Source organism: Paramormyrops kingsleyae, chromosome 1 (assembly GCF_048594095.1).
Source record: "Paramormyrops kingsleyae isolate MSU_618 chromosome 1, PKINGS_0.4, whole genome shotgun sequence".
Taxonomy (NCBI): domain Eukaryota; kingdom Metazoa; phylum Chordata; class Actinopteri; order Osteoglossiformes; family Mormyridae; genus Paramormyrops; species Paramormyrops kingsleyae.
Window position 1 is genome coordinate 33,200 of NC_132797.1, and position 14,705 is coordinate 47,904.

The 14,705-nt window shown below is 43.9% G+C and overlaps 2 protein-coding genes across 3 annotated transcripts; both read left to right on the forward strand.

Annotated features, from left to right (window-relative positions):
- Window positions 1-387: 387 nt before the first annotated feature.
- LOC140578581 (uncharacterized) lies at window positions 388-5,019 on the forward strand. Its single transcript, XM_072700137.1, has 12 exons — window positions 388-440; window positions 1,108-1,202; window positions 1,284-1,382; window positions 1,873-2,714; window positions 2,917-3,083; window positions 3,215-3,457; window positions 3,548-4,100; window positions 4,214-4,272; window positions 4,388-4,435; window positions 4,566-4,667; window positions 4,745-4,845; window positions 4,954-5,019. Exons 4-7 carry the CDS (start codon window positions 2,570-2,572, stop codon window positions 3,968-3,970), a joined length of 978 nt encoding a protein of 325 aa, XP_072556238.1. The 5' UTR covers window positions 388-440; window positions 1,108-1,202; window positions 1,284-1,382; window positions 1,873-2,569; the 3' UTR covers window positions 3,971-4,100; window positions 4,214-4,272; window positions 4,388-4,435; window positions 4,566-4,667; window positions 4,745-4,845; window positions 4,954-5,019.
- A 400-nt stretch (window positions 5,020-5,419) lies between these two features.
- On the forward strand, window positions 5,420-14,403 carry LOC140587283 (uncharacterized). 2 transcript variants are annotated; one of them, XR_011989236.1, is made up of 9 exons: window positions 5,420-5,731; window positions 6,090-6,164; window positions 6,263-6,348; window positions 6,428-6,475; window positions 6,568-6,651; window positions 6,728-6,828; window positions 13,002-13,067; window positions 13,855-14,203; window positions 14,311-14,398. XR_011989236.1 is itself a non-coding variant. In XM_072708774.1 (8 exons), exons 1-8 carry the CDS (start codon window positions 5,614-5,616, stop codon window positions 13,949-13,951), a joined length of 675 nt encoding a protein of 224 aa, XP_072564875.1. In that variant the 5' UTR covers window positions 5,420-5,613; the 3' UTR covers window positions 13,952-14,403. The 2 variants fall into 2 exon arrangements, 1 of the variants encoding a protein (XP_072564875.1); XM_072708774.1 differs by having other exon boundaries at window positions 13,855-14,403.
- Window positions 14,404-14,705: the final 302 nt, after the last annotated feature.

Genomic DNA, 14,705 nt, shown 5'->3' on the forward strand with positions numbered 1-14,705 from the left:
TCAGGTAACCCTGATAGGGATATACTTGTCCAAAATAGAGACGACGGCCTGGGCGGAGTCGTCGGAGGTGGAACCGGTCCCTGGTGAGTAAGCTATCCCTTTGAATGGGCTCATGAGCAATATCGCCCTACTAACCCATATTTGATTTTTTTATTTTATCTAGGAACGGCGGTGACGACGAGGACGACGGCGACGAAGAGGATCTACGGTAAGTATAATATCCCCTAGTGGATTCAAAATCCACTTTCCCGGAACAGAGAGGACCCTGGTAAGTACACTTCACCTTTTAGGTTCAACACTCTGGTAAAAACCCTTTTAGAAACCTCTAATGTCTGTCCTCTTATTTTTTTGAGGTGGAATGTCCTTCCTACCCTGGTCTATATGCCCGAAGTATCGGAGCCCTCAACGATGGCAAATCCAGCAGAGAAATCTAAAATAAAGTACTGTACAAAGAACCAATTGCTGTTTATTGATCATGTTTATATCAGTTATGTCAAGCATACACAGTAAGAAAGGCAGGTCATACCCGATTAACTTTATACCCTTAAAATAAGGAAATCAAGGACCACTGGAAGTATCCAGTTTCCTGCATTCAGAGAGGGGGAGAAAGAGAAATGTATGTAGAGGAGAAAAGTAGCATGAGGGGAAGGAGAGGGAAAGGAGCTGTCAGATATGAGTTATAGTAGAAGATGAAAGTTATGGTTGAGCCTGAAGGTTAGGGTTAGAATTTGGGTAGAGGTAAAGGGTTCCAATAGTAGAAAGGTAACAAAGTCAAGGGTTAGCGGTTAGGGACTGTAGTCTAAAGTCAAGGGTAAAGGTTAGGGGTCCGGGTAGAGGTCAAGGGTTAGGGGTTAGGGCCTACTGTCTAGAGTCCAGGAAGGGTGGGGGGTTAGGGTTAGAATCAGACGTTAGGGGTTATGGTTAGGTTGTTGAGGGTTAGGGTTTCCCCTAACTAGGGTTTCCCCCATCTGTGCACAAGGCAACAGTTAGGCACGGGCCTATCTGGGTCCATCCCCCGTAACATGACCGTGGTCACACCAGAATAGGGTTACTAATAATTTATATTGCCCTCTGAATTTAATCATCCCCTTTCAATTTCATCCACAGGAAACGACAGCAGCAAAGGCAGGAGGAACTCAGGTAAGTCCCATGGACCGAGCAGCCAACCCGGAGGACCGTCGGAGGAGCGACGCCACCAACAGGTAAGTATAGCCATAGATGCCAATAATAATGACCCTTACTCTGGTCTTATTGACACAAATAACTGCCCTATTTCTTCCCAGGGTCTTACGTTTTACCCCCCCTGGCAACCACCTGCGGTATTGCCGCAAACTCCTCGGGCCCCCCGGAGGCACCTCCCGGTGCCATAGTCCCCCCCCAAGGTCAATCCACATCCATCCACTGACATATCCATTCCCCAGGTGTCCAATCATTCCCCAATTGCAGCACACATCCTCTCTCCGCGATGGTCGGAGGGAAATGAGGAGGGTACAATGGGGAAACATCCATATATATAGGAGGCATACTAATTAAATAATTAAATGTAGGGCCTAGGCCAGAATAGGCCTTAGGGTTAGGGCCCCAGGCTCTAATAGCCTTGGGGTCAAATCAGGGGCACTTTAAAGATTAGGGCCCTAGGCCAAAATGGCTTTAGGGTCTAGGGGTTAAGATTAGGGTTAGGGTTAGGGAAGGGGTTTGAGGTTAGGGTTTGAAGTTTTAGGGTTAGGGAAGGGGTTAGGGCCTGGAGTTTTAGGGTTAGGGAAGCAGTTACGGTTAGGTTTTTGGTAAGAAACGTTTTAATGATCTATCATAGATGTTTATGGTGCACTGGCAACATTAAAAACTTTTTCCTGTTTTTCCCTTTATTTTTAGGTTACCCTGGTAGAGATATATTTGTCCCAGACCGAAGCGGTGGCCTCGGCGGAGGTGGAGACGACCCCAAGGTCACTTAACACAACAAATCACAAATATATAAATAAATAAAAAAAAAATAATAAAAAAATGGTTAGGGGTTATGGTTAGGTTTATGAATAGGGATCAGACCCCTAACTGCACCCTGCCATCCCAGGGACACAGTAATGCACTGGCCAATCAATCGGGTTCATCGGTGCATCAGCCCGCTTACGCACCGACACATCATCCTTTTAAACAGGGTTAGGGTAAATATTAATGTTTTAAAATGACACTTATACTGTTTTACGGTGCACTGGCAGCACTATTACCTTGTCCTAATATATTCATTCTTTTTTAGCAAGGGGGAAAGACCCTTTGATGCGGGTTACTCTAAATGGTAATTCCATTATGGCAAAGTCATTGAAAACTACAAACACGAGGTAAAAGATTTAGAAAATTTTGTGCGATTCATGTGGGGCAATCAGGATGAGCCACCACCGGCCCATGTAAAGTACATCGCTGACCCCTCCCAAATTAACAACTGGATGGAGCATCTCAGTTCAAAATTTAAAGTAACCACCATTAAAAACCACCTAAATTTATCCAGTTCCTGGTCGATAACAGTCTACCCTGTGTCCGACTAAGCCAGAAAAGGCTGACCGGCATAACCCGGCACATGAAATTCCAGATGCAACTGGTCACCAAAAAAATAGTCGGACACAGGCAGACTGTTAAAGACAAAAAGACAAAGAGGATGCCCCAACGGGGAGACCTAGCAGCTCTGCTCACGGAGCTGCGTGGCAAGATTCCCGACTGCCTAGGTGAGTCGATACCCGTCAAATCTACACAATTCAGTTTGATTTGTTTTTGCATAGAGCCTTTCACAACATAGTTATCCCGAGGAGCTTTACATGGATTTGTTGTGATACATTGCAACATCATTAGAGAGAGTAATACAAAATGGGGAAAGTGCACCGGTCATGTTTCCGAGGGCCATGATCACGTTTCGCTTTTTTCTTGAAGATGGCCTAGCCGAATCTCCACTGGACATCACAGTTAGAAACAGCTGCGTGGGATGCCTGGTGACATTGCTCTTTGCCATCAGCAGGCACCGCAGCAGTGTCTTAATAAATATGACACTTGAAGAATTCAATGTGGCCCACCCAGAAGGGGACTACATGGTGATCAGTGTGAGCATCCGGAAACCGTGTTGACGTGATATCTTCGAATCAAGTAAAACGTGTGATGAAACTCATATTTTTGTCACACATAGTCTGATGTTCTACACCGTCTCCGGTAACCCGTGTACTCATCTTCACAGGTCGCCAATCACAAAACATCTGGCACCTTTGGAAGGGCAAAAATCTGCCTCACTCAAAGGGAGCATTCGTGGCTGCGAAGGCCACGTCTGCCCGGCTTCTGCCACCAGCCAGCAATATTCTTCTTTGTGGCGTCCGGGCAGCCCTTCCGTAAACTTAATAATGTGGTGACACAGACCTGCCTCGCATGCGGCCTGCCATGGGGGTTCTCAGTATCGGAGATCCGCACGGGTGTGTCGACCTGCGTAAGTTGTGATTCAGGACGATGCCAAAGTCCGTAGCGCCTGATGATTTGTCACTGGTACGCTAATCGATTTCTCTGTCCCCATTTACAGATCCAGCGCAACCTCCCGGAAAAGCAGCGTCAGACTGCTGACCGGTTTTATGTCGCGGAGCCTGACGGTGCTGACGCCTGCAGTGGTCGGGGCCTCCTGCAGACAGCCTTGGGCATGAGCAAGGCTCCGCGCCATAAAACCAATCAGCAGTCTCAGTCAGAGGAGGAAGTGTTCCACTCGCCGAGGAAGCGGTTTAGGTTAACTATCTCTTCCACATCAGGAGAGGATGAGCCCGGGCCGCAGAAGTCAAAGACGAAGCAAGCTGAGACTGTGCATTCTGCTAAGAACAGTGCGGGCTTGCAGATGCAGGTCAGGAAGGACCTGGTTCCGTTGTGCAGCTCAAGCCCCCTCGACCCGGTCCCCTCGGAGAGTGCGGGCCTCATGGAGGACCTCAGCGGGGGCCTGGTCCCACTGTGCACTTGAAGCTCACTCGACCCGGTACCTTCGGATAGTGCGGGATTGCAGGGGGAGCTCAGCAAGGTTGATGCTCCGCCCTTCATCTTTAGCCCCCTCATCCCAGTACCTCTGGAGCGTTTACCTGCCGAAGAGATGTGTAAGTCACAAAGTATAGTCAAGCAAATATGCAATAGCTGGAAAAATGAAATAGTGGTCTGGATACTGAAAGAATGTATCTGTGTTCTCTACATGTCCATCCACACTCTTCAGTCGTCACTTTGTCCTCAGACATAAATGACCCATCCAGTTCTGGGGCCGAAGAAGCCGAGGTAAGTCATGCCAGTATGCTGTCTTGGCAATTTGAGGCACTGGAATGGCTTGTCTTACCTGAAACGTTTGCGGAAATACAAAACCGAAAACCAACATTTTTTTTTCTCATCACAGCTCCCCAGTCCCCTACCGAAGACAGTTGTCTGACCGGCTGGTACAGAGGTGAGGTTTTGTCTCATTTTTAAAGACAGGTGTGTCTGTGTGTTTGTGTCTGTTTTTGTGAGAGGGCATATACATGTCTGTGGTGGCGTTAAAGACATGCCGGTTCTTTTTTGCCCCTGAAATATTTCAGAGACCGACGTATCGCAGGAAGCTGCTATACCCTGATAGTTTTAGGGAGAAGGTCAAGAGCTGTTTCTCAGACCATCTTGACTTACCAATAAGCACTAGGACTGTAAGTATCCTTTCAGTCAATGTCATAGGTTGTTGCAAAATTAGAAACACAAGCACAATGGTATATTCACTTTTCAGATCAATGAAGTACTGTATGCCCATCCTGAGCTCCTGGCGAAGTGCAAAGAGATGGACCTCACGATCGACAATATCAGGGCGCTCCTGAAACAAGTGCAAAGGTAAGTTACATCAACTGAACATTGGTAAAATTGCTTTGCAGTCACCGTCATTTCAATGTCGCGGCTGTTTTTTCTGATCACCTGTATTTATTCTTTGTCTCTTAACAGATCCACTGACCAGTAGGTCTGAATGTGGATGCAGTCAGCAGTTTTCATCCCATTTTTGAGTTTTATCTTTTCATCTGTTAGGCTAATAAATGCCTGTTGTCCATCAATCCTTTTTGTCATCACTGTGCATGGCTCATGGTAGAAATGTCTATTGATGCCGCATGTCGTCAGCCTATCAGAAGTGTATACATCACACGTGTATGTATTACGCATCTCCTAAGTCTCATTTCTAAAGGCACATTCAGCAAAAATGACTCAGGGATTACTGATCACATATACATAAGCCGCATTTCATACATATGGGTAACGGGGTCCCTATGGTTCCTCGCTGAAGCTGCATCTGCTACGTATGGGTAACGTGTTACCTGGGTTTCATAGCTGAGGCCGCATCTCCTATCTACGGATGACGGATTCTCTGCTGCTCGGTGCTGAGGCCGCATCTCCTACATATGGGTGACGGATGCCCCACTGTTTGTTGCCGAGGCCGCATCCCATAGATATGGGGAACATAAGCCCTAAGTGTCGCTGCAAAGGCCACATACCCTACATATGTATTACAGATCCCCTAGGCTTTCATAGAAAAGCTGCATCTTCATAAAATATTCATGATATGCTAATTTATTCATTAACTTTAGGCATTTATTGGGTGAAAGGCTCAGTATGGAGAGGCAGGGGGACAGTACAGAATGTCCTTTGTGGTGCGCTCAGAACCCTCTGCGAAACAGAGCCGTGTGCATGTCTGACTGGCTGGAGATTGCACGTCTGGAATCAGCCCTTAGTAAGTAACGTGAAACTTTTCTGTCTGTCACATTTAATATTTGACACTTTGACAGTTTTAAGCTATCTCACTGTTTATCTCAGAGCAAGATGCTTAGACTTTAAATCTCTAAATGTGAGCGACATGCCGCACTTGATTAAAACAGCCATTGGGAAATGTTCGGTCAGCTAGCGAACACGAAAATGTGCCGGGTGTAGGTCGTGTGTAACGGTACAACCGAGTTTATTCTCCAACATCGTGCTTAGAGACTTCTAGAAGGTTCTTGTCATGATTGCGTAATCCCTACAATGCTTGAAAGTAGAGGATAGGATTTATGGAAGGTATAAGGAGGTTAAATTAATTTTGTTGTCTTTGGTAGTCTCACACATCATGGCTGAGATTGAAGAAGAGCACCTCAGCAGTACCCCCAAGGGGAACGAAGCTCCTGCCATAGGTAAGAGATGCAAATGACAAAGTATAGCCAAGTTAATCGATTGACCCCCCGCCATCACAGTGATGCTCAAGACATGGGTGTCCCTCTTGACATTCCAGGTGAAGGTGCAGCGGCACAAGGTGCAGTGGCAGAAGGCGTGTCACCGGAGGGCAGAAACAAGTCCCCCAAGCGCGAAGAGAGTGAAGTAAGTCTCACCTATTTACTTTCTTTGGTGTGCACACATGTAAAACTGCAAACATACATAATCACATGTCTCATTACAGCTTCGCGGCCTCCTGAGAAGGGCTCCACGGCCGGAGGAAATGAAGCCGGTGAGGCATTTAATTTCTCTAACGGGCATGGCATGCACATGACTTTGTGTGGCATCATCAAAGACACATCAGTCTGCCCTGAAATGTTGCAGGTGTCGGCATATCAGGACCGCTTGAAGGAGCTGCTAAAGGAAACCTTCCGAGACAAGTGGCATCTGCCTATATTTTTCTGCACTGTAAGTACACTTTCATTCAATTTCATTAGGTTTTAAAAATCAGGAACGTGAATCTAACACAATGTTCTTCTCTCAGATCAGCAGCCTGGTGTACCAAAACAAGGAGCTTTATGAGTTGGCCATAGACTTGTCCCTCACTCTGGACCACGTCGCTCACTTCATCGACGAGTTGAAAAAGTAAAAGTTCCGGTAAAAGTTCAGCCAGCTAAGTAATTTCCGGTAGCCTTTCGTTTGCTGCGTTTAGCTCGAGTTTTCGGCGTTACCACCCTGTCTCTGAAGAAAACGTTTAAATTTCAGCCAACCGATAGCACAACATCTGAACACTGTTGTGGGCCTTTGTTGTGTGACTTTATTTAATGTGCGGTTAGGCACTTTGTTAAAGAAAATTAAGTTATCTGTGACAAAGCACTCCAGTGAGTGTCATGCCTCGATCGTCCGCTCTTTCCGTGTGCCACGCCCCCTTGTTAACCCTGTGTGGATTCCCCGTGTTTACCAGCTGTTCCTGATTGTTGTCAAATTTGTCATTACTCCATTGTATTTAGTCCGTGTTTCCGTTTCTTTCTCCAGTCCGGTCATTATATTGTAATTCTGCTTTACCGCTCGTCTGTGTTCCTTTTGCTCATTATATATAATGATATATTATATATAATGATATATTATATATATATATAACGAACCGAATCAGGCTTAATCAAGATAGGTGATCTATCATTTTAACGATCCCCAATTAAATTAACCCCGTGGACCGGACAAATACAAAACGAATGATTAAACATTATATGCGTCTCTTTTTGTATGTTTTCTAAATAAGACCGCGTGCCCATACCCAAGTGTAATAGCGATTAAAGCGATTTATTCTTTTAGCATTTATGTTAAGGCAAGACTTTTATTTTATTACTGTTCTGAGATTAATAATGTTTAATAATTTTAATAATGTGCTTTAAGTCAAGTCAAATTCAGTTTATGCATGATTACATGATATAACTTTTTTAATACTGTATCCTAAATTGTGGATAATTAAGCTATATATCATATGCTGAAGTGCATTTCTGGATTGTTAAAGATTAAAAGAAAAAATAACAAGAACCGTACAGAACCGAAAACCGTGACCCTAAAACCGTGATACAAACTGAACCGTGGGTTTTGTGAACCGTGCCACCCCTACTACATAGACATGAGGGATTACCTACTGCTTGTTGCTGAGGCTGCATCTCTTACATAGAGATGATGGATTCCCTACTGTTCATTGCTAAGGCCACATTTCCTACATAAACAGGAGGGGGCGTCACGGCCGAGCTGTACCAGCTATGGGTTTGAAATTAGGCATGCATGAACTAGGTATATCTATGAACAAGTGTGTGAAGTTTCATAACTTTACAAAAGTAAAATTATTTACTATCAAAGTGAAATTGTTTAAAGCTTAGTAATTACTGATTGCCAAGTCTGAATATTATTGGTCTCAGAGCAGTAGTTCACGGTTGTCTAGGCAATGGCACGTCTTCTCTGGGCAAATCGATACAAAAATGTAACATTTTGTGACGCAAGGGGAGGTGTGGCACTTTTTTTGCGCATTCGGAAGCACGTGGTGAGGCTGGTTTTTACATGTCGAGCTGGCTGTAGAGCATATTTCTCTGTGGATCGTTTGGTAAGTAATGTAAAACCTGTCTTTAGTAGCATTTAATCTTCTAAACTAAGTTTAACTCTCTGAGGTCGAGTATGTCATCGGCGACATCGCGTACTTTTCGCGTCTATTTTAGTTTATATCTCGCTGAAATCTTAATGTAGAATCATGAAAAAAACGCTGGCTAAATCCGTAATCTGTGTTCTTTTCAAAACGTCCATTGTCGGAAGTATTAAAGTTTTTTTAATTAGGTTAAATCGGCAAAAAAGTAAACCATGTCATCTTACTTTGTTTTACCTGCATCGGGGGCGTGTAGTACCGCTCTCACGCGAAGATCGCTATTCACATTCTAAATAGCCGCATTAGCGCGTATTCAAATCGCATTCGCATGGTAATTTGATTAACAGCGCAACGGTGAAACGCGATCCAGATACATCCCCTTCAGCGCCATAAAAGGGGGTTGGGGACGTGGCCAGGTGACAATGGCTCATTCATACACATGAAAGTTGCTACATATTCAATGAAAGGAGCCAGAAATAGTGACATGACTTAGGTTTTTCTTATTTATTTATCCAAATGAATGTTGCATCTACACCATTTAGTCATCTTCATGTAGCCAAGACTTTGGTGATCAGATATCTGGGATCAAAACAAACTGCCAGCATTGCTTACTATGTACTTTTATAATGTTTCTGCAAGTGTTCCAAACTGCATTTTGCAATGTCTATAATTTGATGTCAAATTTCAAACGTAACAAAAATCTGACATTTACAATATATATTAAAATAAAGATGAGTGTAATGGCAAAACAAATATATAAGAAATAATTTATTTGCCATGAATTAAGTTTATGATATTTGAAGAAATGTGTGATCATGCCCCAGTCAGTGAAAGTGTGTTTCCTACCCCTAGACCCCAGAGGGTTAAATGGCGGTGCATGTGCGTGTATTTTACAATCGAGTTTATTTAAAGTATATGATCTAGTGTAATAAAAGCTTGTTCAGTTGTCTTAGACTTAGTTATTATGGATTTTAAGCGTAGCATTATGTGACTTTAAAGACATGTTTGTTTTCGATTGAAGAAATGGAAGCAACAGTAATATATATCATGTTGGATCTGTTAATGGAAGCCCAGGAGAGCTACAATTCTTGGCATATGGATCAGAGTACTGTAAGATCGCTGTCATTTATCTCATTGGTTGCTACAAATGTTAAATATGATACCGATGTAATAATCCCCTTTCAGATAAGGGAAACAACAGGGATACGAGTCAGTCCTCGCAATCAGCAACAGATGGGTGAAAAAAACTTCAGCCTGCGTGATATCAGTGATGTTATCAAAGAGTTGGAAAAGTAAGCCACATCAGTAAACATTGAAAATCTTCATTTGCTCGCACCACTACTGCACTATTGTGGTTGTCCTGACTGATCATTCTCCTTCATTTTTTGTCTTTTTACATGTCAGAGCGCAGCAGTGACAGGGACTAGGGTTGCAAAATTCCCGGAATTTTCAAAGATGGAAACTTTCCATGGGAATTAACGGGAATTAATGGGAATAAACGGGAATTAACGGGAATAAACGGGAATTAACGGGAATTTATGGGAATAAACTTGGAATGCGGTCTATGCGGTCATTACAGCCATGTCTGACCACCTGGGTCTCGATAAAGGCAAAGTTCTAGGCAGTTTGGCAAAGTATCGAACAAAGCAAGGCCTTTGGAAAGGGGATGGAATATGGCAGTCATGCCAGCACATATCTGCAGCCACCTGGTGGAAGGGACTATGTGAATTTGAGGCCCTTGCACCTGTAGCCTCTATCCTCCTCCAAATCCCACCATCATCAGCCGCCTCCGAGCACAACTGGTCACTGTTTGGGAACACCCACACAAAGGTTCGCAACAGGCTCACAAATGTGAGAGTGGAAAAGCTGGTGGGCATTCGGGCAAACCTACGGCTCTTTAAGCCTGACACAGAGCCATCCTCAACAAGGCTGGAAAGTGACACTGAAGAGGAAGACTCAGAGTTGGATGCTGAGGAAGTGGACATGTTGTTGGATGATGATGAGGTCCAGGAAGAGTCTATTGACTGAGCAAAAATGAGAAAAGACGATTGCTTGAAGGAAGATTTGCATGTTTAATGGGACGTTTTGGAGGATAAGTGGCATTTTTCATTTAACCTTTTGAATGGGACTTTGTGGAGATTTTTGGACAGGGGGCATTTTTGAATGAGCGGGGTTAGGGGATGGTAATATTGAACTCAACATTTCTGTTTTTATTCATCCATGAAACAAGTTATTGAAACGTGTTCTATTCTACTGTACTTACAAATAAATCTGTTGAAATATCTGTTGAAAACATTTTGCATGGAGGTTTTCTTATGATTTATGTTTATATTTATGCTTGGAAATAATATATTCCCAGTTAGTTCTCCTAAATTCCCATTAATTTCCATAATTCCCATTATTTCCAATGAAAGTTTCCAATATGGAATATTTCCAAAATTCCCAAGCTTAACTTACCATGGAAATTTACCGGAAACTTTCCGGAAATTTACCGGAAATTTTCCGCCCCTTTGCAACCCTAACAGGGACACTGTCCTTTTTTTGTTAAAATAAAAGAGAAACTGTTTTTACAGGTAATGACTTTTAACAAAATAAGGTGTTCGGTTTAAAAAATCTTGTCTCCTGTTTCTTTTTAATGTATTGATTTCCTACTGTTCATTGCTGAGGCCGCATCTCCTACATACAGATGACGGATTACCTATTGCTTTTTTTTTTGCTGAGGCTGCATCCCCTACATACACATAACGGAGTCCCTACTGCTTGTTGCGGAGCCCACAGCCCCTACATAGACATGACGGATTCCCTACGGTTCATTGCTGAGGCCGCATCTCCTACATACAGATGATTGATTACCTACTGTTTGTTGCTGAGGCCTCATCCCCTACATACACATGACGGATCCCCTACTGCTTGCTGCTGAAGCCGCATTCCCTACGTACAGATGACAGATTGCCTACCTTTTTCAGTTTCTTGTTCATTGGTCATGACAAAGTGAAAAATTGACAAAGTGTCAAATGTGATTGTTAGAGATTACAGATTACTTAAGGGCGTTTTTCCACCGCAGCAGGTACCGTACTTTCGGTACTTTCAGTACTTCCATAAAGTGCCGAAAGTTTGGTACTTCTTTCATGTCGGTTTTCCACTGCCGTAAAAAATGGTACCGGCGCCAAATGACATCATCAGTGACCGCCCCTGACTGACAGCCCAAAATTAAAACTAAGTGTTGAGGCTGGAAAATGCGGTTTATTGTTATGTCAGCTTCTATCACAGTATAAGATTCAGTAAAATCCAAATCATGCTGCCATCAATTACGTTTACATAGGTACACTTACTTTGGCTAAGCCGATCAAAGCAGTAAGAATTAGCTTACTGCTAATTCAGTCTTTTGAAAGCAAACAAATTATTTAATTATGTTTTTTGATTTTCAAGCGGCATTGTTCAGTGTTTCGCGTGTGCCCCATTTCTTCCAAGCGGCTTGGTATTACGGTGTTCTGGGCAATTAAGTTTCCCTATATTTCTCCTGTCTATTAGGAAATAATGTTTTCCCTAATATTAAAGCAAAGAGGTATGTGAAATGTCAGAAAATCACTCAGGTACATTATTACATGTGAATACAGTAGATCGTCACGCATAATATAGTCTTATAAGCAATACTATAACATTTTCATCAAGAAATACCTCTATCCAGCGAATTAAGTAATTTCATTTATTATCTGTAAAAACAAAAAACACAAAAGGCGTGTGATGTTTTAAAATTAATATATGGCTTGTTTACCTCATAAAAAGACATTAAATCAACAGCAAAACCGTGTACAAATCAGCGTGCGACAGGGGAAACAGCGAAACTGAACTGCTGTCGTGCCATCCAAATCCCACTGGATTTGTTCATCTGGCCATATGGCAATTAAAGTCTGTGTTTCCTCGTTTGTTCATCCTTCCATTTTACTTTTTTATATTTTTGTTTCTACTGCTTTTTATTTTGTTTCTCGCTGTGTATTTCAAAAGATGGCGGTTGTATTTTGTGTTTCAGCGGCAGGCTATTTGCATAACCAATCGACAGCAAATATGTTTGCAAGTCCCACCCCAAAGTACCGAAGTGCCAAAGAAGTACCCCAACTGGTTTGGCACTTTTGGTACTCGAGATTTCGGTACTGGTACTCGACCAGAAGTCAATGGAAAAGCGAAAGTACAGGGACCGGAAGTGGGTTGGGGGTTAGGGTGGGAGTTTGGGCTTAGGAAGGGGGTTGAGGTAATGGTTTGGAGGCCCCCATGCTGCCTGAAATGCACTGTCCATCTAATACCAGCAACTTAACCAGGCCCCCATAAACTCTGAGGTATTAAGTGCCTCATCCCTGATCTTAAGGCCTGCTGACTCTCCCTTGTTCTTTCCTTTTAAGGGGCCGTGTCCTGGGTACGAGACTGTGCGTCACCTCCGACATGGTCATGTGTCGTTGAAGCCTACCCTTCAGGTTATCAGTTTGCGACCGAGGCGGTGTACTAACACTGGGCCTGGAATTAGAACAGGCCTGCGCTGGCACCCTAGGACAGGCGTCCGCCTGTGGTGGAGGTGGTGTAATGGTCCTAAAGACGGTTCTAAGGCGGGTCTGTATCACTGCCCTGAAGTTAGTGACCTGGCTGTGGCTAATGGCGTTTCTCTGTGTCCCCACAGGACTAGTCTGACTGCTGCCCCCTGGACTTCTACTAAGACTAAGTCTGGATCTGATGGAACATCAAGGTAAGTAGGTGTGGCCGTCCGTGGGCCTTTGGGAGTGGCCTGCTCCTTAGGGGCACTGGGCTGGATGTGAAATTGACCCTCTGGGGAGGGAATAAGGAGACCTAAAAGAGTCTCTAGGGGGCTCTCCATCGGTTCCTCTGACCCAGGGGATGTTTGTGCTGCAAGGTCTGTATGGGTAACCACCCTCTGTTTCCAGGTCAGGAGTTATAAGTTGAGACTGTGGACTCACCTCTGTGTGGACCATAGCCTCAGGAACCACCGTGTTGTCACCCCCACTTTGCCTGGGGGAAGATGGCTGTAAATCCCTTTGGGAGACTGGTTCCTCTGGGATGGCCACAGAGCCCTCAAAAGAGGCAGGCCATGCATCTCGCAGCATGTCCAACACCTCATCACATGTGGCTTGTTTAAGTCTTCTGCCCATGTCCCTTTTGGCCCATTTACTAGCTTGTTGGAAACATTCTTCCCAATTCTGGGGAGGGAAGTCATAGATCTGTAGCATCAGGGCATCATAGTAATGCTGATAAAGGACAGACATTGTGGTCTCGGCCCACTTCTTGGCATTATCCCTGATGAGGTTTTGTGTTTTGGGACTAGGTAGGGCAGGCTGGATAATGTCGGCCAGAAATTTTTCCAATTTATTAATGGCAGGGGGTGGGCCCCCTGCAATATTGAATCGGTGGTGAGTAATTCTAATAAGTTTTAATATGCATCTAGTCCTGCGGACGAATTCCGGGTCACTGTGATGTTGGGGTTTGATGCCCTGCCTCCTATTTCTCTCCTTTTGCAGGTGCCTGACCCCCTCCCGTGAATCACCTGTCTGCCTAGTGCGAGGCCTGGTATCAAGAGGTGCCCTCTGGGCGGTAAGTCTAGCGGGTCCTGCATAGACCCGCGGTTCAAAAAATTGTGGTCCATTTGACCATGAAGGACTATAACAGTAGGTATAGGTGCCTCTATCATCTGCACTGTATTTAATTGCGTCCGCATAGGAGCACTTTGCTCGTTGCTGCGTGTGGTATGGAGTCTGTCCATGTGGACGGAAGAAGGCCCTGTCTGGGCTTCGTTTGGTACGCCTGTGTCTCCGTGTAACCACCGTCCATCCCTCACTGTCCAGGAGTGGCATTGTTGTAAAACAGCAGGTAAGTAAATCAAAATATAAATATAAAAGCTAAGAAACTGAAATCAGTAGTCAGTGACTACAGGAAACTAATAACTTTTTCTTTTTCTCACCAACTGGTCAACAAAGGTAAGTATATTCGTCTGGATTCAACCAGGTAAGTACTAATAATTGAGTAAACTACAATTAGAGCAGTGTATTTAACAATAACTAAAATAAAAGGTCAATGAATAACTAATCTGCTCTTCTCTCTCCCCAACAGGTAAGCAATGATGATGGGTAAAAACTCAGGTACGTGAGGCCGTGAGGAGTAAGATTAAATGAGATTTAATAATGTTCTGCTGTTTTATTTCTCTACAGGAACCAGGACACCATGGGAATCACACACAGGTTAGTAAAGAAATCCTCTGGAACTCTACAGGTAAGTATAGTAAACAAATAAAATAAAATTGTTTTATATTAATAAAAAAGATGGGCAAGCCGTTGCGCAACGTTTCGGTCCACCCGGGACCTTCTTCAGGCGG

Excerpts from the sequence above, each read along its gene's own strand:
- LOC140578581 (XM_072700137.1), top strand. The coding sequence starts at position 2,570 with ATGAAATTCCAGATGCAACTGGTCACCAAAAAAATAGTCGGACACAGG. Across the intron at positions 3,084-3,214 it reads GGGACTACATGGTGATCAGT|GTCGCCAATCACAAAACATC; the intron begins GTGAGCATCCGG and ends TCATCTTCACAG. Across the intron at positions 3,458-3,547 it reads GCACGGGTGTGTCGACCTGC|ATCCAGCGCAACCTCCCGGA; the intron begins GTAAGTTGTGAT and ends CCCCATTTACAG.
- LOC140587283 (XM_072708774.1), top strand. The coding sequence starts at position 5,614 with ATGGAGAGGCAGGGGGACAGTACAGAATGTCCTTTGTGGTGCGCTCAG. Across the intron at positions 6,476-6,567 it reads GGCCGGAGGAAATGAAGCCG|GTGTCGGCATATCAGGACCG; the intron begins GTGAGGCATTTA and ends GAAATGTTGCAG. Across the intron at positions 6,652-6,727 it reads TGCCTATATTTTTCTGCACT|ATCAGCAGCCTGGTGTACCA; the intron begins GTAAGTACACTT and ends TTCTTCTCTCAG.